This window comes from Phaethon aethereus (genome assembly GCF_964289735.1).
Source record: "Phaethon aethereus genome assembly, chromosome: Z".
Taxonomy (NCBI): domain Eukaryota; kingdom Metazoa; phylum Chordata; class Aves; order Phaethontiformes; family Phaethontidae; genus Phaethon; species Phaethon aethereus.
In genome coordinates, this window is record NC_138577.1 from 70,866,117 (window position 1) to 70,889,955 (window position 23,839).

Below are 23,839 nucleotides of genomic sequence, written 5' to 3' on the forward strand. Positions count from 1 at the left end.
TGATTAATCGATGAAGATTGAAAAAGTAAAAGTAGAGACATGCATTTTACCACTTTGTGCTTTGTAGTCAAAGTATCTTGTGCATGTCACTTTCTAGCTCAACACACTTGGCTTTTCCAAGAGCTTAAAACAAGTAATAATGAGGTTAGGCTTACTGCCGCATCTGTGATGATTAAAATACATATTTAAAAAAAACACCACCACCACAAACCAAGCCAAAACAAAACAATAGGAGATTTTGTTATCATGGAAATGTATCTATTTGCAAGACAGATGTACAATATCTTAGTTAGACCCCACTTCCAATAGGTTTCTAAGGAGAAACTTTTTCTGTAACTTGTTTCCTAATTGTCTTAATTCCTTGTCTCTCCCTAATTTTACTACAGAAAACAATTATACACTCATTCTGTATCTTGAGCATCCACAATGAGCACTGTACACTGCCACCTTCCCAATGGAATACCTAAAAGCCAAAAATGTACTTTACACTGGAATTTGAAACCTAAAGTACTAAAAAAAGTTAAATAATAAAGTTTATGCAATAAATATGCAAATAATTAAGTATATGCAATAAACTATATGTACAGAAAAATACAGCACGAAACATTCAGAAACACTGAACATACCTAAAAATTTAAAACCACATAAATAGAAAGTAAACAGAGGACAACTGTTGGACAAAAGTTTGGTAATTTTGTTTCAGAATGCTATGATTACCTTTTCTATGCATCTCCGCAGGCTATGGATATTTCGAACCCACCATCCTATACCCATAGCTCTGAGTTCTGACCATGTTGGATCTCCTTTCTGCACTGCAGGGAGCATGCTCAGTAGTTCTTCTTCTGCCACTGAATGAAACGCCCAGGCAAAATGACTAGTAGATAAGCCTACATAATAAGCCATTAAAAAAAAAAAAAAAAAAAGATTCACTAATAAAATAATCCAGAATCTGAAGTCAAAGGGGTTGGAAAGGGAGAAGGGAAGAAGGTCAAATTGTTTATTTTGGATTGCTAAGTGCATTGCTGATGAGGCAACAGACATTTAAGAGTACTTGCAAGCATTGCATATCAAATACTACAGAAAGCTCATACAGATAAAAACACTTTTTTTCACCTGCAAACTCTTTATGTAAGTTTGCAAAGAACCGAGTTACTGACAGAAGCTCAAAATATACTTATAGTGGGTGGCATTAAGATTAGCCATGATACGAATTGCAACATTCTGGTTAAACTTTTTAAAGTTTTGAAAGGTAGGTTCACTATTTTGACTTGGATTAGAAAATGCAAAGTCTCAGATAATCACAGTACAGAACAGGTTTGAGGACAGAGATACAAAATGAAACTGGAATAAAAAAAAAAATCACATGAGGAAGACAGCAATTACTAAGTAGCAGCACAGCTGGCTATATGTAATTGCAACTCTAGTGAGGGCCAGGAGATGCTTCCTTGCACAGAGGCACACTCTGCTGCACCTCTGCAGATGCCTTGGAGGCACTTTCTTTCACCAATTTCTGAGCTCAGCCGGAACAGAAGTATCACAACGAAAATTATTCCGTCAGAGAGCTAACTCAGCATTACTCTTCTGGTAGTCCTGGCAAATCCCAGTCCCTGATGCAGTTGAGGTGTGACAAGCCATGAGATTGGAAATGCCACCAGCTGTCATGATAACTAATGAAAGGGTAAAGAAGCAAATCACAGCCAGTCCTGTATATTTGATTAGGCCTAATCAAATCCATCTCATTGTCTTCTGCAATTATCAGGTTGGAACTACTTAAAACTATACCAAAGAAAACTACTTGAAACAGCTCATTGGGTAATTAGAGTAAGCATATGAAGAAACTCAGACTGTAAGATTTTTTTCCCCCCCCCAAATACATCTTTTAAAAACTAAGTAACATACTCTATTTTCTACTGCATTATTCCTGCAGAAGGTTATTGGAACAACATGGTGCTAGAAGTACAGAAAAGCCAGTTCTTTTCATAGAATAGAATCATCAAATAGTTTCTGCTGGAAATGACCTTTAGGGGTCATCTAGTCCAACGCCCCTGCAATAAGCAGGGACATCTTCAACTAGATCAGGTTGCTCAGAGCCCCATCCAACCTGACCTAGAATGTTTCCAGGGATGGGGCAATAGAAAAAAATTAAAATGAAAAAACTGGGGTGGGGTGGGGGGGTGGGTGGAGACGACACACAGGACGACACACATCATTCAGTTCTAAGATTTCTACCTAAAATGAAACAGACATTTTCTGCTCCGGCATACATTCATATTGAACAATTTTTTTTTTTTAAACCAACAAAGTAACTCCTTGATTCTGCTGAGGCATGTCAACAGCACAGCAACTGTGTGTACAGCTAAGTCACCAAGATTCACCTCATCTAGGAAAACACATCAGTTACCTTGGTGAAGCAGTTGAGCCCGATGTACAGGAGGAAGTGAAGTTGTTAGAAACGTGTGAAGCCGAACAGCCAATAAAAATTTTAAGCCACACTCATCAAGAGTTTCTCCACCTGGAATTAAATATTTTTATACAAACTTTAGAGAAACTACTAAAATTAGCTATTGGGTGCCTCAACTGAAGAAATACTTTACAACCCTATGACTACTAATGCTTTAAATTCATAAATACAATAGCATTGTAATTCTTCCCTTCAAGGAAAAGTAAAGAGGAAAATTTCAAATATAAAAAGTTTTGAAGTCATTTGTTCTTAATGCAAAAAAACAGAAAAAGTGCTCTCATATTAAAAAAATCCAAAACCTTATTTTTCAATTTCTCTACATAATGCAACAAACTCTGTCCATTAAGAAAGTTGTCTCTTCAAAAATGAATTAGAAACAATTAAGGTAGGTGGACTGATGGACTAGCACTGGCATTAACAGTTAGTAATACAAAATTTTATTTTATGAAAGTCTGAAGTCTTGAAACTTTAGTTGAATAGCAAATACTGTGATGGCACAGTAAATAATACAGGCTATACTATGAAACAAAACTATGATATGCTTTCATAAGCCACAAAAATATTCCAAAATAGAAAAAATTCCCCAAAAATATTTTAAAGCACAGCAGTACACTTAACTGGGAAGAAACAGCTTACCCTGATTTCTGTCTCTGCTCTCTCCAATGTCAGTACTTGTAGTAGCAATTGTATCTGCCAACGCCATCAATGACATTTGCTCCATCCTTGTCAGACCTGGCAAGCTTGAATGAAGCAAGTGACGAGAAAGAACCTGAGCATGCTCTGGTCCAAAGTAAGTTGGGCTGTATTGAGAAAGATCAATGACTTTTGGTTTCGAACTGTCTTCATCTGCATCAAATGTAACAAATTCATCTGCACTTAGAACAGTATTTTGAAAGAGATCTTCATAATTGTCATTAGACATATCTTTTTTATTTTGACTATTAGACTTCTCTGAACAGGTATGAGATGAATCGTCATCTGCAGCAAGCAAAGCGTACAAAGGCAATGGTGGAACAGAGTCTATTTCGATATAGTCTGTCATCTCAGTTTTGCTGAACGTTTTGGGATCTCTTGAAGTACTTCCACTAGCACTGATGGTCAGAGATCTAAGCCTCTTATCATGATTAGGTTCAGATTCATTTATAGCAACAACTTCTCCAGCAATGCACTTCACCAGATGGGACAGAATGGCTTTTGCCCTACGTACTTTACCAAGATCCATGAGTTCCAACAGCTGATAAGGATGATACTGAGGTAAAGTGGGAGATAATGTATGAGCTGCTTCAAAAAGACCAGAATCTTCCATTTCTGTAGACAGATCACAGGCAGATCTTTTCCCACTAAGCTTCTGTGCAAGGCTGGTCATAGATCTGGTCAAGGTTCGCTTTGGTGGATGCAGACCTGAGGCGGCTGACTGGCTCTGTTTCATTGAGCTAGCTATACACGGCATACTTCCACTGCAAGAACCTGTACGAACTAGTTCCTGCTTGGAAGGAGATTGCCACTGGGAATAAACATGCATTTCACAATCCATTCCAACTACAAGAATGCCATCACGCACCCAAGACAAAGAGACTGGGAAAGGAGGTGACCCCTCTACAGATGAAACCAAGTCAACACAACGTAGCAGAACAAACCTAGAAAGGGCTGTAGCCTTCGTACTGCCACTATGGGAGATTGCTGCAATCTCCTTACCATTTTGTTCTTGCTTTTTCCCAGAAAGCTGACCAAACATATAAAGTTTTGATCCAATTCCTACTGTTAGAATATGTGAACCATCTTCCCTAGACATCCAGTCTAAGTGCACCAAGTGCTTAGTGCTAGCCATAGTATTTCCACCATGAGACAAAGAAATGTCTTGTCGGTTATATGCCACTAAATTACTATCAATACTAACACCAGAGTCTAACATGGTGCCTATCTCATCTAAATGAAGAGTCTGTTCTAGAATCCAAGAAGAACCCCCTGTAGATTCACATTCAAAAATACTAACATGCATTATAAAATCTTGAGAAAGATGACTATTTTTAGATGCTACCTGCTTGTATGCTACTGCTAATCTGTTTGTGTGTGCACAGCTAACTTCAGTTGGCCTTCCTGGAACATTAATAGCACTACTACTAAGAAGTCCATCCTCAATCAGTAACGGCCATTCCTCCCATAAATATGTAACATCACTATGTGCTCTATATTCTGGCATAGAAGCAGCTGATGATTCAGTGGTAACTCTGCATCTCCAGAATCGAACTTTTCCATCAGAGCATGAAGTAGCCAGCAGATATGGTGCACGACAAACAGGATATATGGAAGAAGAACTCAGATGTCCTAAAATTAAATAAAATACACTTTTACAGGGGAAAGTATTAAAAAACAAGTGAAAAAGTAAAGTTGTTATTGTTCAGCTATAGTTTTATTATTCCAAAATGAACAAACAAAAATTAGCATTTTCTCACAAAGAGGACTGTTTGCAGGGTCTCTCAATGAAGATGTGACAAAAACACTATGAAACCATTTTACCCGTTGTTTCCATTTCATGCTCTAGAGAACAGTCAAATTATGTAATTTAGACATGAATATTAATATCTATCATCTCTCCCATCAAACAAGTATTTCCCATTTAGATATCTAAAAATCTTCATAAAATATTTTTTGAAAGATTACAGATAGAAACCTTAGAATTTAAGTATAGATCCTACATAAAACTTCATGCATGACTGCAAAACCAAAACTGTGTTCCTATAATTCCTTTTATTGCAAGAACCTGGAATTCAATAAATACTATACTTTAAATAAAAGCTTTATTTTAGTATGTGTTCCCAGATGGACTTATAAAGTCAGGGGAGCAAGTTTTAGCAAAACTTGTGGATCCCCCTACAGATGTTTTAATTTTAACAACAAATACCAAACTTTCTATTATTTTGTTTCCATTTTAAGACCAAAGTCAGAAAGGCAAGAATTCCTCACTCTACTTTTTTAAAAAAAATTACAAACCTGCTGATGGCTTTACACTTATTATCTCTACTCCTTCTGGCAAATTCAACTCTTGACTATACACCATTTTGGAAGACAGAGTAAGCCAGCTGGTGCTCTGAAGGTTTGCTCTACAGGCCTGATATTTTTGAATGAAAGGTGACTGGATCTTCTCTGGATCTGGTGAAGAGTACAATTCTTCTGTTTGTGTTGCTGCTTCAGGTGTACTTGAATCTATCTTTTCATCTAAAAAAAGTTTGCATTGTTAATTTTAAAAAGTCAATGACTTTTTAACCTAAAGAAGTAATTTTACTCACCTTAAAAGTTCCAAAAAATACAGATAAAACATGACTTAAAATTTTACTTCCATCTTACTGAAATCTGATTCCTTCAGATTTAATGAGAAATGCTAGCATATCTCAGATTAAATACTTCTGAAATTCTGTAACTGCTGAGAAGTTTTAGCTTTAAACTTTAGACTTAAAACAATCAAACTGTAACCAGAAACACCAAAACTGCAGATGAAAGAGGTATGTATGTGGTTATCCATGGAAATTAACACTTCACGAAGCACAAAATACCTGCAGCTAGATAAAATTAAATTAAGACCTCCATGTCTTACCTTACAAATTGGGGAAAAGTATTTTTCAGAAAAGTTTTGTTAATATTTGCTTAAAATGTAGTATCTCTGAGATTATGTGATACAATCGCTTCATTACTTCTTTTAATTTAAACTCAACAGTTGAAGTATGAATTTGATGGATTTGGAACACGAAAATTGCCAACTGCTTGGTTGAAAAGCCTTATCAGTAATGTCCTCATCGCATAAGTAGATCAGAAAATTTGGATCTTTAGCCTTCTTATGAATTTATAAACTAATTGCAATAATACTTAAAATTTTAACTGAAGAAATTCTGCCTTTGAAAGCAACAGTAAGACAAATACCATTTGGTTTCAATGACAGAAACATGCATTAGAACAGATTCTTCTAGTATGTGGTGAATGCCTGATTTATTTTTTTCTTAAAATCTTTAAATATTAACACAAAACTACTTAAGTGTATCTTAGCTTACTTAAAAACTTTTCTAGCTTTTGTGGTAGTTTGGTGGTCTGAAAGAGAACCAGTGGATTTCAGAACTTCAAAATTGTTCGTAATTGTAATTATATCCCTGATGTTTAGGTGCTTCAGACTATGGTCCAATTGAGAACTTGTATGTAAACTCAAAAATTGCAGAACAAAAACTTCTGAGAAGCAAAATATCTTAACTGTTAGGCTGTACATCAAACTCCAGGCTCAGGCTGAACTCAAAAGCTTCAGCATTCTGAAGATTAAGAAATAATCACAAAAGGACAGGTTGTGAAAGACTGGAATCAAGGAATTGCAGATTCTTTTCAACAAGCTGAAATATAATTTAGAAAATGCTGAATAGCAGATATATTCACAAGATATTGTGTTTTTTTTAAACAGAAAACTACAAGAAAGAGGGCTTACCTACTGAGACAGGAATTGACTTCAAATGTAAATGCCACATATGTAGTAATGAATGGTTTTGCGTATACTCTATTACTATCAAGTAGAATTTTTCAGAGAATCCATTCTGCTGGTTTCCTGATGAAATTCAGAATAGGAAGATCTTAGGGGTTATTCACCTGAAAGCAGAACTAAACTTTGCTGGCTAGCAAATAATCATATTACGCTATTGCAAACTAATACTGAAATGCAGTGGTTTGACTACATCCAAGACTGTTATATCGGTTTTCTTAGTATTTTGTCACAAGCAAGAACCTCTACAATTATAGGTACACACGTGAAGAACTGTCAAGTGTTTTCTTTTAGAGAGGACAACGTATTTGCCTGAATTTGCTGTGTTTACAGTTAAATTCCAGAACGTACTCCCAGCTTTACACCTTTGTCTTTTACAGTTTCTTAGCTATATGTTCCTGGCAGCATTAACAGTTAAGAGAGTGAGCTAGACAGAGGTTTGGCCTTTAATATATAAAAAGTATCAAGCTACATCTAGAGAATAAATACCATGTCTACAGTTGGGAAAGTCACAGCCTGGTCTAATGGACAGGCTCATAAATCACAACCCAGCCAGACCAACTATATACTCTGAAATGCACCAGGGGTACAATGCTCCTTCCTAATATATTATTTGCTGTGGTTTCACTCTGAGAATAGATGACACAAGTTATAATATCAGTAGGAGCCCATTTCTGGAGAGTGCACTGAGCCGTTTTCCTTCCTCAGCACCCAAGTAAACCCATTAGGGCCTGTCCTGGTTTCAGCTGGAATAGAGTTAATTTCCTTCGTAGAAGCTTGTATGACACTATGCTTTGGATTTGGGATGAGATGATGTTGATAATATGCTGATATTTTGGGTTGTTGCTAAGCAGTCAAGGACTGTCTGGCTTTTCATGCTGGGCTGCCAGCGAGCAGGCTGGGGGTGCACGGGGAGCTGGGAGGGGACACAGCCAGGACAGCTGGCCCAGGCTGGCCAAAGGGGTATTCCATACCATATGATGTCATGCTCAGTATATAAACCTGGGGCGAAGAAGAAGGAGGGGGAAAGGGGACATTTGAAGTTACGGCATCTGTCTTCCCAAGAAACCATTACACGTGATGCAGCCCTGCTTCCCTGGAGATGGCTGAACCCCTGCCTGACCATGGAGAGTGGGGAATGGATTCCTGGTTTTGCTTTGCTTGTGTGTGTGGCTTTTGCTTTACTTATTAAGCTGTCTTTATCTCAAACCATGTTATTTATATTATTCTTCTGATTCTCTCCTCCCTCCCACCATGGGGGAGTGAGCGAGCGGCTGCGTGGGGCTTAGCTGCTGTATGGGGTTAAACCACAACAGAGCCAAGAAGGAATAGTTAGTTTAGTGACCATCTTTCCTGCATGATTCTTTCTTTACGTGTGCATCTACATAAAACTCCATGAAGAATAAGCTGTATTTGCCCTGTGGGTTTGACCTTGGGTTGCTTATGTTACTATACAAAAATGCAAGTGAATTCATTCTTTTTTAAAAAGCAATGAGCTAAACACAATGATTTATTAAAAAGGAAAGCATTGGGGTTTTTAAAACTAAAGAGCTTTACAGTACTACAAAATATTTTCAAATTAGAATGTATGCAAATCCTATGCTTCTTATTTACAGTTTTTCAGAGTCCAGTTAGCCCAATTTCTTACACTGCAGCAATCCATACAGACCTTCAGAACAGGTACAGATGTATAAATCTTTGCCATTTTCTACGATCAAATAGCTTCTTGTATTTCTTAAGTCCTTTCTACATATCACACTCAAGTTGTGAACATGTAACAAACTTATGCTGCAGAGTAACACTTCTTTTTATTCTCTATTTTGTTCCTAATTTTCAGTACCCCATTTGTGGTTTTTTGATCTCTACTGAGAGTTGGGTTGACATTTTCATACATCACCTCTATTCCTCCAAATCTCTTTCTTGACTAGAAACACCTAATTCAGAATTAATCACTATGTATATACAGTTCAGATAATACTTGCCTAAGTGTCTCCCTTTTCTTCTAACAATAATAAATTTTGTGTACCAAGTTATTATGCAACATTTGGACACCATTCCACAACTTTGCTTCCTGTTACTCAGCATTCCCTTTACTACTGCAGATGACTTGGTATGACAAAGTTTACTCTGACCCTGTTTTCCCACATTATTTCCCTGGAACAGAACAAAACAAAACTGACATGCCTATGTAACACAAACACTGATCCACTCTAAGGAAAACTCATCATTTATTCCAGATCTGCCCCAAGACCTACAAATCCACACACTACTCTTAGTATTGTATTTTATAGTTGTGTTTTGGGGGATTTGTTTGGCCTGTCATTTATTATACTATGCAAAGCCTAAGGAGCAGTATTTAGCTGATGTAGAGGATGAACATCCATCATGAAAGGATGCAATTAAGATTTGTCTATGTCATATACCTTGCAGCTACAGGCTCTACATTTAAAACATTTAAAACCCTTTCCCCCTCATGTAAGAGAGGTATCAGCAATGGAATGTTTAATATAGTACATGATGGGTATCTCATGGTTTAAGCTACTTTATCTGAAACTTGGTTGCACACTACTCTTAAAGGAAGAGAAACACCCATGAGTTTTATTAGACTACATTTTCTTCTTTGGTGTATATAAAGATCTCAAATAAAGTAAGGTATTTGACCTTAAAGTAGTAAAAGCTATGTCACAAGTTCTGTTTCCTCTGTAGAATGATAAATATAATACTTTGTCTTCAATGTTCTGTGAAAAAGAACTAGTTACCAGAGTCTGATAAATTGTTCTTTTCTTCAGGTTTTTCCTCCTCCTGGTTATTTAAAATGAAGTCTTCTTGAAAAACATGGAATAACTGCGTTTTCTTGCCATGCTAAGAAAGTAAAAACACACACAAGAAGTGAACATCATGGAGTATGCTGTTTAAGATTGCTCTCTAAGATGGAAGCTTTTAACTTGGTAAGTTATACACATCAATGAAAGTTTTCAAGAAAATGCACCTTCATTACATTCTTTTCATTTACAGGTACTATTAAACCAAAGCAAGTATATGTCAGAATCAATATTTAAATACTTACTCTTTACTTGACAGAGCGCTACACGTACAGCCTCTGTTATTAAAACTTTTTAAACAAGCTAATTATGGTATAAAATGAGTACAGAAAAAGAACTTACAAGTTCTGTGATAGCATCCAGTTCAATGATACATCCTGGGCGAGCTGTAGATTGCTGACTTATGATGTTAAAAACTTCACCAACATATTTCTGCTTAAAAAGAGGGGGGGGGGGTGGTCTTGTTAACTCAGTTTTGTGCATTTCTGTGGCTAGGTAGGTGCAACATCACTAAAGGTTAACTAAGTCATTAAATATACACTCATTGCAATCCACCAAGAACACGGGTAACATTCCCAGTTTTTTCAAGAGTCGCATTGTTTTCAATGGCTGAAAAGTGACAAGAACATCTGGAAAGCCTGGCTTTCAGCGGTTTATTGTCATTCCCCCAAGCTGCACTGTCATCTCAATTTTTCCTTAGGATTGACAGTGCACACACACAGTTTGTTATTACTCCTTGTAGTGCAAGCGTTTCAGAGCTATTTCCCAACCAAACACTGACCTGCCTCAATATGCAGAGTTTGATGTTAAATGGAATGCAGTACAGCTACAGTGCTAAAAAGCTTTACCATATCTGTTTTAACAAGCAGAGCTAAACTACCATAATCTGTTAAATCCTCAGCAAACAGCTTAGTCCGTTACCAACTAGTCTGAAACTAATGCTACTGAATGAAGTTCCAACCTCCAAAGAATTGAGACAGCTTTTCACTTACAGAAATTTGTGGATTGGAGAGCTCACACAAAAGTTTCTTAGCATCTATTACAGCTTGATATAATCTCAAATGCTGTCCGTCACTAGCCACAAAGCAGGCACTTGGAGAATTACAGTATGCACCTAAAAAATAAGAATGTAAAAAGTGCTCAAACATTCAAGCACCAACTTACTTTTTTTTTTTTGAAAGAGGCAATTATGAAGTTATGAAAGCAAACAATATAGCATGAGAAAAATTCTCTTGTTAATTTCTGTTGACAAGCAAGAACTACAAAGTTTAACACTGCAATCAGCAACCAAATTGAAGTGATGAAAGGAAATGGGAATACCATTTGCAAACCAGAGCAAAATCTACCTCTACTTTTAAATGTTTAACATATTCTGAAGTATGCACTAGCATCTCAGAACTTTACTGCACTACCTCCTAAAAGATAAAACACATAAAAGCCAGAATCACAGAATATTAAGGTTGGAAAGGACTTTTAAGATCATCAAGTCCAACCATCAAGCCAACACCACCATGCCCACTAAACCATATCCTGAAGTGCCACGTTCGCATGTTTTTTGAATGCTTCCAATGATGCTTACTCCACCACCTCCCTGGGCAGCCTGTTCCAATGCTCGACCACTCTCTCTGTAAAGAAATTTTTCCTAATATCTAAACCTCCCTTGCTGCAACTTGAGGCCATTTCCTCTTCTCCCAAGTAGCTAGTGATAGGATGAGAGACGAACACCCCCCTCACCACAACCCCCTTTCAGGTAGTTATAGAGAGCGATAAGGTCTCCCCTCAGCCTCCTCTTCCCCACACTGAACAACCCCAGTTCCCCAGAAGGAACACAGCAATTCTTCACACAGAAATAAACAACTTCCAAGTATCAGCAGCTTGGTAATTTGTGAACTAAAGGACCCATGCTTAACATTTTTTCCAATGCATTCAAATATATCTACATTATCTATTTAATAGTATTATTAGGTTATATTACTTTTATTCTAGAACACTTCACAAATGAGAAAATGAAACTCACCAAGGCAATAGCTGGGTATAAGTGTGGGCAGCCATGCAACATTAGAAAAAGCTGAAACATGGAGAGAATTGATCCGAGCAAGTTCAGAAACTCCACCAGAAAAGGACAAAGGCCCTACAGGGTCAACTCTCCAAAGAATAAGTTCACTGTAAACTGCATTGGGATCCTGGGATGTTACATTTGCATTGCCTCTACTTTGAAGTATTACTGGTGACTCCTGAGACTTTAAAGAATCATTTGCCTGCTTTGCATTCTCAACATCTGGTGAAATTAGAGCATTGTGATGTGAAGTTGTAAGCAGCAGTGGTAACACTGAGTGGCAAGCCAAGTCATTAAGATGAAAACGGTGACCACAGTATCGGTATTTATGTGAAATACTGAGTACAGTTGAAAAAGCAGACTCCTCAGCAAAACTCACTAGCCACTGGTTCAATGACCCATCTGCATGTTTGGAAATCATCATAACATTGGGTGTGAAAATACTTAGTTTTAAACTATTGGTTGATTTGCTGTGTCCAGAAGAGATAAGCATAGATGAAGATCGTGTAAGGCCAGGAGGCTTTTGTTTGCCTTGTTGAATAGCTAAGTCAACGTTTTTGGTACAAGCATACATCACTATACTTCTGCAAAGAGAGTTTGCATCACCCGTTGGAAATGCAACAGGAATTCGTGAGACAAATGACACCTGGAATTTTAAGAAAGAGAAAAAGAGTAAGTATTAAAGTTATTTTCTCATCATATTTCTCACTGAATAACAATGCATAATCCAGAAAAAACTGAAGTACCTGCACCTGGCGAAACATGCCAGGCTGGTATTCATCTAGCCAGTCCACATGCCATACCAGCAGTGAACCATCCATAGGATGTATACTGAATAGCATGTCAGCATTTTTATTCCATTCAGAAAGTAGCACTTCAATCTCATGATCAATAATAGCAGAAGATAAAGGAACAAGACTTGAATTTGCAGTAGTTTTCTCATCACTCAGTTCCTTCTTTTCTTGGTTTCCTTTTTGTTCATCTCCATTTTCATCAACTTCTAGAACACAGAGAGAGATATATTGTATTCAAAAGCAGAAGTATAGCAAGCAGTGTTATTCAGGCACAAGAGCACCTTTCAGGCCTTTTATAAGCCACTCATATAAGCACACATTTAAAACAATGAAAATTTTAACCAGAAATCCTCTAGTGGACCTCAGTCAATGACTAACAAACCAAAATAACTTACATTTTTTATAAATACTTTTAGTTTTCCCATTTTATATAAATTTTTGCATGCCTAGGCAGAACAAAAGCAGCCATCTCTGAACTGTATGTATATAAATTAATTGACTATATTATGTTACAGAATAAAACTATTTAAATTACATGAGCTTTAATATATAAAAAAGTAAATCCTAAGGTTGCACCTGCTTCTTTAAAAATGTTAAAATAACACACTCTCATGCAAAGGACTCCAGGTAAGTCTGAGTAAGTAATATAGTTTTCAGCATAAATAACTCAATCTCTGGAACAACCATAAACAAATTCAGAATTTCTAGACACGGATTTTTAAAAGTCACTTAGGTACTTCCAGCATAAGGGAAGGAAATGCACAGAAATGGTACTGTAATCTGTCTGTATCCATCCAGTTGGATGTTCGCATCCCGAGGGTAGTGGTCAATGGCTCAATGTTCAGATGGAGATCAGTGATGAGTGGTGGTTTCCCATCAATCATCACAAGGCCCTGAAGTCTCTTTTGATCTCTTCAGTCTCTTTTGACATCTTGATCAATGACATAGACAGGGGGATGAAGTGCACCATCAGCAAGTTTGCAGATGACACCAAGCTGAGTGGTGCAGTTGACACACCTGATGCACGGGAGGCCATCCAGAGAGACCTGGACAAGCTCAAAGAATGATGAAGGCCCATGTGAATGTCATGAGGTTCAACAAGGCCAAGTGCAGGGTTCTGCACCTGGGTTGGGGCAACCCCCGGTATCAATACAGGCTGGGGGATTAAGGGAATGAGGCCAGCCCTGCCAAGAAGGATTGGGGGTCCTGGTGGATGAAAAGTTGGACATAAGCCAGCAGTGTGCACTCACAGCCCAGGCGGCCAACTATATTCTGGGCTGCATGGCCAGCAGGTCGAGGGAGGCGATTCTGCCCCTCTACTCCACTCTGGTCAGACCCCACCTGGAGTCCTGCGTCTGGCTCTGGAGTCCGCAGCACAGGAAAGACATGGACCTGTTGGAGCGGCTCCAGAGGAAGGCCACAAAATTTGTATCAGAGGGATGGAACAGCTCTCCTATGATGACAGGGAGAGTTGGGGTTGTTCAGCCTGGAGAAGAGAAGGCTCTGGGGAGACCTTGTTGCTGCCGTACAGTACTTAAAGGGGGCTTCTAAGAAAGATGGGGACAGACTTTTTAGCAGGGCCTGTAGCAATGGGACACAAGGGGTAATGGTTTTAAACTAAAAGAGGGCAGATTTTGACTAGATCTAAGGAAGAAATTTTTCCTAATGAGGGTGGTGAAGCACTGGCACAGGTTGCCCAGAGAGGTGGTAGATGCCCCATCCCTGGAAACATTCCAGGTCAGGTTGGACACAGCTCTGAGCAACCAGCAGTTGTCCCTGGTCATTGCAGGGGGGTTGGACTAGATGACCTTTAAAGGTGCCCTCTAACAAAAGCTATTCTATGACTGTATGGTTCTATCCGTACATGTAAAGTTGCCTACTTATTTCACGTGAAATAATATTACAAATTACTTTGTTTATAACATGAAAGCCATTTGTCTATGATAAGACTTTTACCTTCTTCTGATCTGCCATCCATTTCATTAGACTCCTCCGTGGTAGTCTCAGGAGAATGATGTTCAAAACTTTTTTTAAGTTGTTGCAAAAATACTTCCATGGATAAGGTAAAATGAAGTTCTTTATTGTTTAGCCAGTGCACAACAAAAGGTCCACTTTTTTCTTCATTTTCACCAAGACTCAGAGATGTAATAGACGGGAGTAAAGGAATATCTACCAGAAAAAGACATTGAAATTTTTGAAAACCTAGTACTTGGGTCAAAAAATAATTTTAGAAAAAAATTTTTTAAGCAGAAACCCTACCATGAAAAAAATACACTAAGTGTATTGCTACTTGTCATTCCTTTCATCAACATCAACATCATCTACTTTCAAGTATTAAATTGCCTGACTTGTCTACTACAAGAGATGATCCACAGCTTTGGTACGCTTATATTAGGCTTACAGTATGGCCCTGTGCTGTTACATCTTCATGACAGTAACACTGTCTGTACAGGTTAATTTACCTCATCCTTTGATACTATAGCTCAGTAGAAACCAAACAATTTAAGTGTAACTTCCCAACATTTAGTCATACGACATACATACGACAGGGCTTACAGTAGAAAAAACCGGTACAGTGACCAGATTATGTCCACTGTAACACCATCACATAAAGCCAGGATTTCTGATTCCTATGGATTCCATTATTATTTTGCATTGCCCTATAATGCTACTTGGTGTCCCAGGCAGCTGTGAAAAATAAAGCAGTAATCACAAAGTGACAGAAGCAAATACCAGGCTGCTTGCAGAGTAACAGCATCTAAATTATGTGTGGCTAAAAGAGCATCTAGGTGATTTACTGCAACTTCTTCAAATGAGCCATACAGCAACATTCCTAAAAGCTCAACCTGCATTAATTTCCATCTAGAAGTCTCCATATATACTTTCTCATCTTCTTTTTCCTATTTATGTAGCATTATTTAAATTCCATGCCCTGGGAGACAAAATACTTTTTAGTCCAATTGTGCGATTTTTTTCATAGCCAGTGATGGCTTTGAATTACCCTCCAGTCTAGCCTAAAAAAATGATAACTGAGAGCACACAGATAGAAGAAAAGGACCATGAGGACTGCCAGCAATTTTGTCGTGGAAAGGGGATGCATTTCCATTCTCCTACCTCAAAACTACCAACTTGTAACTGATGCTCAGCTCTGGACAAAATCCTTAGTGAATTTTTATTTGCTTCATAAATCCTATTTGTGCCTTCCAGAAAACTTCTAAGGTCTCTGGATTCAAGAATTTTTTCTGGATTTGACTAAGAATTTTGTACTAACAACCACTGCTTATTCATTTCACTGAACTCTACCCAGGCTGCATACCAGTTCAAGTAATACTCTAGTATAAAAGAAGGTCTCAAGGATTCTGTTGCTATAAGAAAATGAGTTTCAAAATTAACAAGAGAACAGAAATGCAATAAAAATTAAAAGGACATTTATTCTTATATATTGACAGCATTACTATTCTTCAAAAAGCGAAATGAATGAGAGATAAAGCTGCTTCGACCTCAGTTTTTATCAAGTACTCTGAATGTTGTAGTAAGGGCAAATTTTCAGGTGAGAGATCATAAACCAATTTGGTTTAAATTAAGTCAAAGAAAAGACAACTAGGTTTTCAGATTAAATTTAATTTCAAAAGGACAACATAAAAAGATTACTTAGAGAATCTGGTTAGACTGAGGTATTTAAGGACTTGACTGTGAGGGACAACAGGTATTTCTTCAAATTGAGATTTAAGATGTGAAGGTTACTTCAAAGAGAGGTTCTGCATTGAAGAACAACCTGCTGTCCTCCAATCTAGTGAGTTAAACACCAAGTGATCCAAAACACAGTATCAAGATATACAATATTAACACAGATGACATAGAAGGAATACAAGATTGAAAAGGCCAAAGCCAAGTGTTAGAAACTTAAGAAAACCTTTTACTATTCTTTTACAGAATGGAATGAAAGTAATTTTGGGAGTTTGCTGTTGGGTACGTTTATATTGCAATATCTATCAAAGCAAAATTAATAGTTATTATGTATAAGCAAACAAGGAAAGAAGTGCATTAAGAGTACGTATTAAAAAAGATAGTGAAAGATTATGTGCTAGCCACATGAAAATGTTAGCTAGCTCCTTATGCAAACTGAAGACGCAGAAATACAGAGAGGAGAACTAAAAATCTCCAAGCAGTTTTGGAGAAGTTTTCCTTTATGACGTTGGATAGTAACATATGTAATGACTGGAGACATTTCCTGGAAAACAGAATGGCATCAATGGTACAGCACAAAACTGCAAGAAGCTTCCTTCTTGTAGGCTGGGATGTGATTCTAGTTATATCTGTTAAAAGAAACATGAAATAATACTAAAGAAGGTGAAGACTAACTCTAATCTTCCAAGAGCAAATGTTTACAGCTTGCTTAGCCCAGCAACAGTAATGGAAACCAATAGTTCTTTACAATCATACTATACAGCTACAGATATGAAATAATCATGAATGCCTTTAGGTCAAATTTGGCCTTTCAAACAAGGGTCAGTAGGAACAAAAAAATAATTTAAAAGTGCTATTTATAAGACAGAGTTTAACTAGTTTAAGAAAAGGATTACATAATACGTTTGTTCATTAAGTCTAGACACAGGAAATCACATCACAGCAGTAAAATCTTAATGATAGGCCATTCAATATTGCATTTCTATTCAGTTTTTCAATGAGCAGATATGCACTTCATTTTCAGCGTACACAAACAATTATGAAGACAGAAACATTAGCAGCTGTAGGGAATTCTCTGTGATGCCTAGCAACATATTCCTTGAGTGCAATAGAATACTGAAGTTTATGGAACACAAGATAAAGGCACGTTTTTCTTCGTTCAAAGACAGAACAGAAGTACAGGGATGTGTAGATACTTCAGAGACTTACTGTCAGGTACTCATTTGAAGAAGCTTGGAAATATTTGATTTATCAGTACACATACCGTACACAATTTCCAGTAAATTTGTAACTTCAGTTAAAAATACTTAGCCTTCTGCACCTCAGACCACTGTGAACCTCAGTTAAAAGATGACCAAAAATGAAAGACAGGATTACTGTAGAGGAAATTTATTCAGGTCATTTAATTACTGTAGAAGAAGGTTCTTTTGTGCATTAAATGAAACCAATATGCTAGTAATTTTGTATGATCATATAAATACTGTACAAATACATCTGAGAGTTAAGCCTACACAGACATCTAACCGAAATTGTAGGTCACCCTGTAGGAAGGACTTACCACACGTCTTACCTGTGGCTGGATTAATACTGGCAGCAATATGGAAGTGACAAAGTGCATTTGCATGAGGAGTGATGTTCCTGTGAACTTCGTGGGGATCTTGCTGATGTGGAGCATATCCAGTATGTGCTACAACAGCACCAGACCTCCTCCTTCCTCGTCGAAAGTGCCTCAGGTTTAACTGCATGAAGAATAAGGTGTCATTTTAATTCCTTTCAAAAAGAAAAAGCAGATTTCATCTGTAAGTGGTTTTCTAGACACTACTGAATGAAATTTTTCAGTTTAAAAGCTACTTTTAAAGCATCAGTGGAGTTTCTTGCAAAAATTACACTCCAGGTTGTGTCTGCAGTAGAGAGATACTAATGCCTTCAAATTCATTTATGAAGGCCCATACAGCACTTTGACATAGTAACTGCTTCATATTTCCGTGTGCAGACAATACTTATACAGTTTTTATACTTAAACAGAAAATACTAGTGTTTCATAAGCGTATACTATGCTTACTCAAGATACCGCACAAAGCAGCAGATCTGAATAATTTCATTTCAGAGACTGAAAAACTGGATCAATACTTTGGATCTAATCAGATAAGTACTTCCACTCCTATCAGAAGGGCCCAATGAGTTTTAAGGTCTTCCCCCCTTCATGCAAATATATGCTTCCAAGGGAAAAAAAAAAGAAACGAAATTTTTAAGATTGACTATGCCAGTATTAAAAAGTCTCACTCACATACTGCACAGTTCAAGTCCAATGTGCTGCAGATATCTAAACAGGCACCAAAATGTACAAGAAGATACAGGATTTGTAGTAAGGATGGTACTACCTTCCCGCCATTCCTTTTCACTTGCTCTCCTTTGCATCTTAACATAGCATGCTCAAGTAAAATAGTTTTCTCTCAATTTTTATGTAATTGTTATTTCTGATCTCTAATCATAGAATCATATAGAATCATAGAATCTTTGTGTTGGAAGGGACCTTTTAAGGTCATCTCATCCAACCCCCCTGCAACGAGCAGTGACATCTTCAGCTAGATCAAGTTGCCTCTTATTTTCAACATGAACACAGAACTGCCCCCAACTTGCTCTCCCCTCCCTGTTTTGCATATTTTTTCTTTGCTGTATTGTGCCTTTCATCCTGTCATATTTTTCATCTATGCCACATATGCTAAGCAAGCACCATGAGCATGCTAAATGCACTGTGATAAAAGCACAGTGCCCACATACTCTTTACACAGCTTTGTAGGAGACCACTAATGCTTCACCCTCCCCCTGCTTCCCACTGGTTAGAAAATACTATCCAGTAAGGATCATTTGCCTTAGAGATACAGCTTACGAGCAGTCTGCTCTACTTGAGGACTACAGCAGAAAGGCAACAGAGGCTATCTTTCTTCCCTCCGCATTATCACTGTTTTTCCCACTTGCAGAAGCCAGAGAACATCCCAGAACTTCAGAGGTAACAATGCATTTTAAGGCAGCATCATTAGTGGGTTTCACATAACCTACATACAGTACATGCTCCACACTGTTCCTAGCCCACTGAACTAGATACTGCAGAGCACTTTGCTTCAGTCACCAAAACAAAATAGGTAGTAGTGATGTAAGAACAGTGTGACTTCTAATGTGAAAGCTCAGTAGGACAGCTGTCAGCTTAGCCTTCCTAAGTCAGATTTCAAGTAAATTCACTCTTTCGTAACATTTTATGCACCTCTATGGTATTAAAGGATTTCAGCTTATGATACATGTTCAAGTTACTAATTATAACCCTGTCTAAAATTACATTTGTGTACATGCAGTTATTCTCATGTTCAATTTCAATTCTTACCTCTAAAGCATTTTGCACTTTTTCCTTACTTGAAGTATTTCTCTTGAAGTTATTTGTGAAGTTCACTGCTTCACTCCAATTGTCATATCCTCCACCATACAAGAGACTGTCATTGGGTAACAAAGTCTCTGCCCAGAGACGACAAACATTATCCTTACAGCAAGTCAGGAGTACATTGCAGACAGCACCACTAATGAAAGAAAATTTAAGGTGTGAAGAAGCTGCTTACTATCACAGAGCATCAAAAGAAAGCAACAGTACCAAACAGTTTTCCATTATCAGTTTTCAGAATTGCACCAAGTAACTTAAAGGTACTAAGGAAAGAAAAACTCAACAATACATTCTTAGGAAAACAAATGATGTATGAAAAGCTTTCATATCTATTCAAGTATCTGAGGATAAATTACCTCAAACTTCGTTATACAACTGTGGAAAACCAAATCATGGATTTCAGTTTACAAGATTAGTCATAGCTGGAATACCAAAATTTATGTTTTTCTTTTTAAAGTCCTTCACATAAATTCTGGATATCCATTCTCAATTCCCCAGATCTTACTGCTATACACCACTTACAAAATTATACACCCAAAACAGAGAAACCAAAGTAATACCAGGACTAAAACAGCCAATTTAAAACTACATATTTTTCATAATTACTATTTTTCAAAATGCAATTTCTGTTACATATATATCAAAAAAATCCTATTAACCTAAACTAGGCACTGAAAAAAAACTATGCAGATCATCAGGTTTCCAGTTTGCGTAAATTGACAATTTAGTTTTAGCTAAGACTCAAAACATATATGGATCATCTGACTGGACTGTCCAGCAGCAAACTCTCTTCGGTATCATGGCATAGGTGGGTTTTCAAAACTGATTTAAGGACTACAGTCATGGTTTTATGAAGAGTATTCTACTTACAGGTTGATATAAAAGACACCATAAACTTGCTCAAACACACAAAGGTATGCAGAATTCAAATGGCTACTATTTGGAATAATATAGCAAAAAGATGGTTGCAGGGCACAAAATTGCTAATGCTACTTCAGTCTGAGGCTGCAATTTACTGGTGAAAACAAGGGACAGGTGATTTAGGAATTGTCAGAACACAAAAAACCCCCAGACCCAAAATACCAGTTCTGAACTATCATTTTAATTCAATTTCCAGATACTGTTTATGACAGAGGTCTAGTTTTGTACTATGTAAAGAAATCAACTGAAAGACATGGGAATATTTGAATGTTTGAGAAATACAATGTAAAATGACAGGACATTTGAATCGCTCTGATTCCATTAGGACAGAAAGAGAGGAACATGCTGGGATCAAATGCATGAATGGTCATTTAAGACCGTGCAATCAAAACAGTGCAAAGAGGTAATTTTGCAACAGCTGATTTTATATTTAGTCCAACCTCTAAGACCATGTGCGGGACTCCCTTTCTTTCCAGTTCCTTCCCAGGTAAAAGGAGGCCGACCATCCTCTCAAGAACTTCAGTGTGAAGGAATTATATGAACACATACAAACAACATACCAGGAGCACAAACTCAATTAGTAACTGAAGTAAACTCTACAACATGTGTGACTGTTGACTGGGCACAAAAAGCCTCTAACTATATAGCTGGGAAGACCGTACAGTTTGGGGTTTTTTTGGGCAATTTACAAACCTCAGGTTTTTAGAATTACTGACCGTGGCATGAATTTACTTGTCTTCCTCCATGAAAATGCATTTACTGATCGAGGATGAGCCAAATAAACAAATGAAAAATCAACTTCTTTTGCTTGTTTTTCTGGACTTGTGCCAGGTGGTGTTATGGCTGATCGCCAGCTGTCTGTATTGTACCATACCTTCACAAGACAATCATCCTGGGAAAAGAAAAAAAGACAGTAAATAAGACTACCTTGCATAAGAATATGATGCACTTCAAGTACTTCTGGGTATGTTTCCTGGGTTTTTGTTTTTCTTTTAAGTAAAATACTTTTCTGATGACAGAAAGTAAGCTCGGTAAATAGAACTTGAACTGGTCTTAAAACATGGTAGCAGAGCTTCCTTTTAATCTCTCTTGCCATTACTAACTCAGATTTAATTTTGCTCCTGATTAGCTGCCAGTTTTTAACCACAAAAATGCAAGCTGTACTGGCTTGAACTGGTATTTAAATGTTATTTCAGCTGATTGTAATTTGATAGAAAACCCCCAAAACACAAATTTAAATTTTAGGAATGCAAAGTTCAAAGAGGACATCTCAAAAACCACACTCAGTACTGCTTTTTAGATACACACATACTTAAATTGAAAAAATCATGTTCCTAATGTCCTTGTCCTTTGAGAACCAGATCAGTTATTCTGGATCTAGATTTGTAAGTTGTTGATCAACGATTAAATATGAGTGGTTCTGAAATATTGTATTAACCTGGGTATGCTTAACATGATGCTATTGGGGGCAGTGGGAGGGTTTTTTTTGCTGACCAGCATCTTCTCTCATAAAAAAATTAAACAAAGACAACAGAAACGAAGATGCTTTTCAAAGATACTGCAGGCAGGTATTTAACTTAGTCATTTATGGTAAAAAATCCATTATTAATTTTCCTACTTTAGTTAGTGATTTTTCCTACTTATTCCTACTAATTTAGTAATCGTGCTTTGCATGAGTTTATCATGTAAGATAATGCAATAGGACATAAGACACTCCAGCCAAAAACTCCACAAGGATACTACCTCTATAGAAGCTATTTGCGGATTAATTTATTTTTCTACCATTCAATCACACCATAAACATTAGAATCCATTAAAACTTGACTTTTACAATAAATATTAACTCCTATCCATAAAAAAAAATGAAAAAGTCTATGTTGTCAACAGTGACAAACCAATTTTTTGATAAAACCTGTATTTGAACAATTTTAGAAGTCCTAGTTATCTTAAACATGACTGGGATGACTCTCCTTTCAGCCAATAAATGGCTAAAGACATCACAGAACATATGGCAAGCAATATGATATCCCAAATAAACAAAACAGGAATGGAGCATGAGAATTTGTTTCTTTGTTATTTCACACAATACACTTTATCATCAACAAAATCTTAAATTTCACTTCACATTGGAAACTAGCCTATTGGAATACAGTTTACCTAGAAAAAGACATCTACATTATTTAACAGATTTGTTACATCTTTCTGGCTTCCTTAAAGATAGCAAATGCCTTAAAAGTTAGACTTCTAAGCAAGTATAATGATCTGAAATGGCAAGCGTTAGAGAAAAAAACACACACAACTCAGCAAAACTTATTTTACTCATTTGTTCTTGATGCATACAACTGAATCACACAAAATATGCATGACAACTACCTTTTAAAAGCAAGACATTCACAGACTGAACCATCCTTGAATCTTTATGCTTCAAGCATGTATTGAGGGACATTATGATCCAAAGAGCAACAGGAAAGTTCAATGTACTACTACTAAATCAAACACTGTTCTAACCAATCTTTATGTGTACATAGTAATTTTTCATTCACGCTTCCAAGACAGGTTAGACCAAACTGCATGACTGTCTTCCATTCTGAAGTCTGAAACTCATCCTGTCAGGTTAATACTGCTCTGGATTCTGTGACACTTAAAGCAGGTTTTTACTAATCTCAGCAATTGCATTATCCCAATTAACCTTACATAATGTCATTTTGTTTCCTTTTTAATAATTCTGCAGTCTCTGCTAGGTTCTTTAGTTGGTGGCATAAACTTGATGCCTACCTGCATCTGTTCATGTATGCTAAAACTGCTTATACTGTTAAATTTTCTTTTTTTCAAAAAAACAGTAATCTGAAAAAAGAATTTTCCCCACAATGTACTTTGATAATTCCATAAATTCTCACAAGATGGGTCTGGACATTCTTAATGGAACTTTTTGATGAATGTCAGTGTGACTCCACCATCGAATAAAGACAACAGTATTATTTGCAGAAAACAATTACTCATTTCACATCCCTTAAAAAGTAGTTATCAATTCTTGTATGGATTTGTCACACTTTTTCACTGGATCCTCTACATTATCTGGATTTTCTTCTGCTTTGACTTGTTTGAATATTATTCTCTTACAAAACCTGACCAACAAGTTTTGTAGTATAAATAAG

General features: G+C 36.9%; 1 protein-coding gene across 1 annotated transcript in view; it reads right to left on the minus strand.

The window, feature by feature from the left end:
- Positions 1 to 23,839, minus strand: part of DMXL1 (Dmx like 1) — a gene marked incomplete at both ends in the record, with an annotated part of 81,626 nt that overhangs the window by 36,633 nt on the left and 21,154 nt on the right. The window contains 14 exons of the mRNA XM_082013019.1: positions 718 to 887; positions 2,402 to 2,512; positions 3,098 to 4,786; positions 5,453 to 5,677; positions 6,924 to 7,040; positions 9,734 to 9,836; positions 10,139 to 10,228; positions 10,789 to 10,910; positions 11,814 to 12,498; positions 12,599 to 12,852; positions 14,603 to 14,815; positions 17,904 to 18,072; positions 19,713 to 19,902; positions 21,401 to 21,576. Of these exons, the coding sequence (XP_081869145.1) occupies positions 718 to 887; positions 2,402 to 2,512; positions 3,098 to 4,786; positions 5,453 to 5,677; positions 6,924 to 7,040; positions 9,734 to 9,836; positions 10,139 to 10,228; positions 10,789 to 10,910; positions 11,814 to 12,498; positions 12,599 to 12,852; positions 14,603 to 14,815; positions 17,904 to 18,072; positions 19,713 to 19,902; positions 21,401 to 21,576 (4,314 nt within the window). The remainder of the gene's footprint in view (positions 1 to 717; positions 888 to 2,401; positions 2,513 to 3,097; positions 4,787 to 5,452; positions 5,678 to 6,923; positions 7,041 to 9,733; positions 9,837 to 10,138; positions 10,229 to 10,788; positions 10,911 to 11,813; positions 12,499 to 12,598; positions 12,853 to 14,602; positions 14,816 to 17,903; positions 18,073 to 19,712; positions 19,903 to 21,400; positions 21,577 to 23,839) is intronic.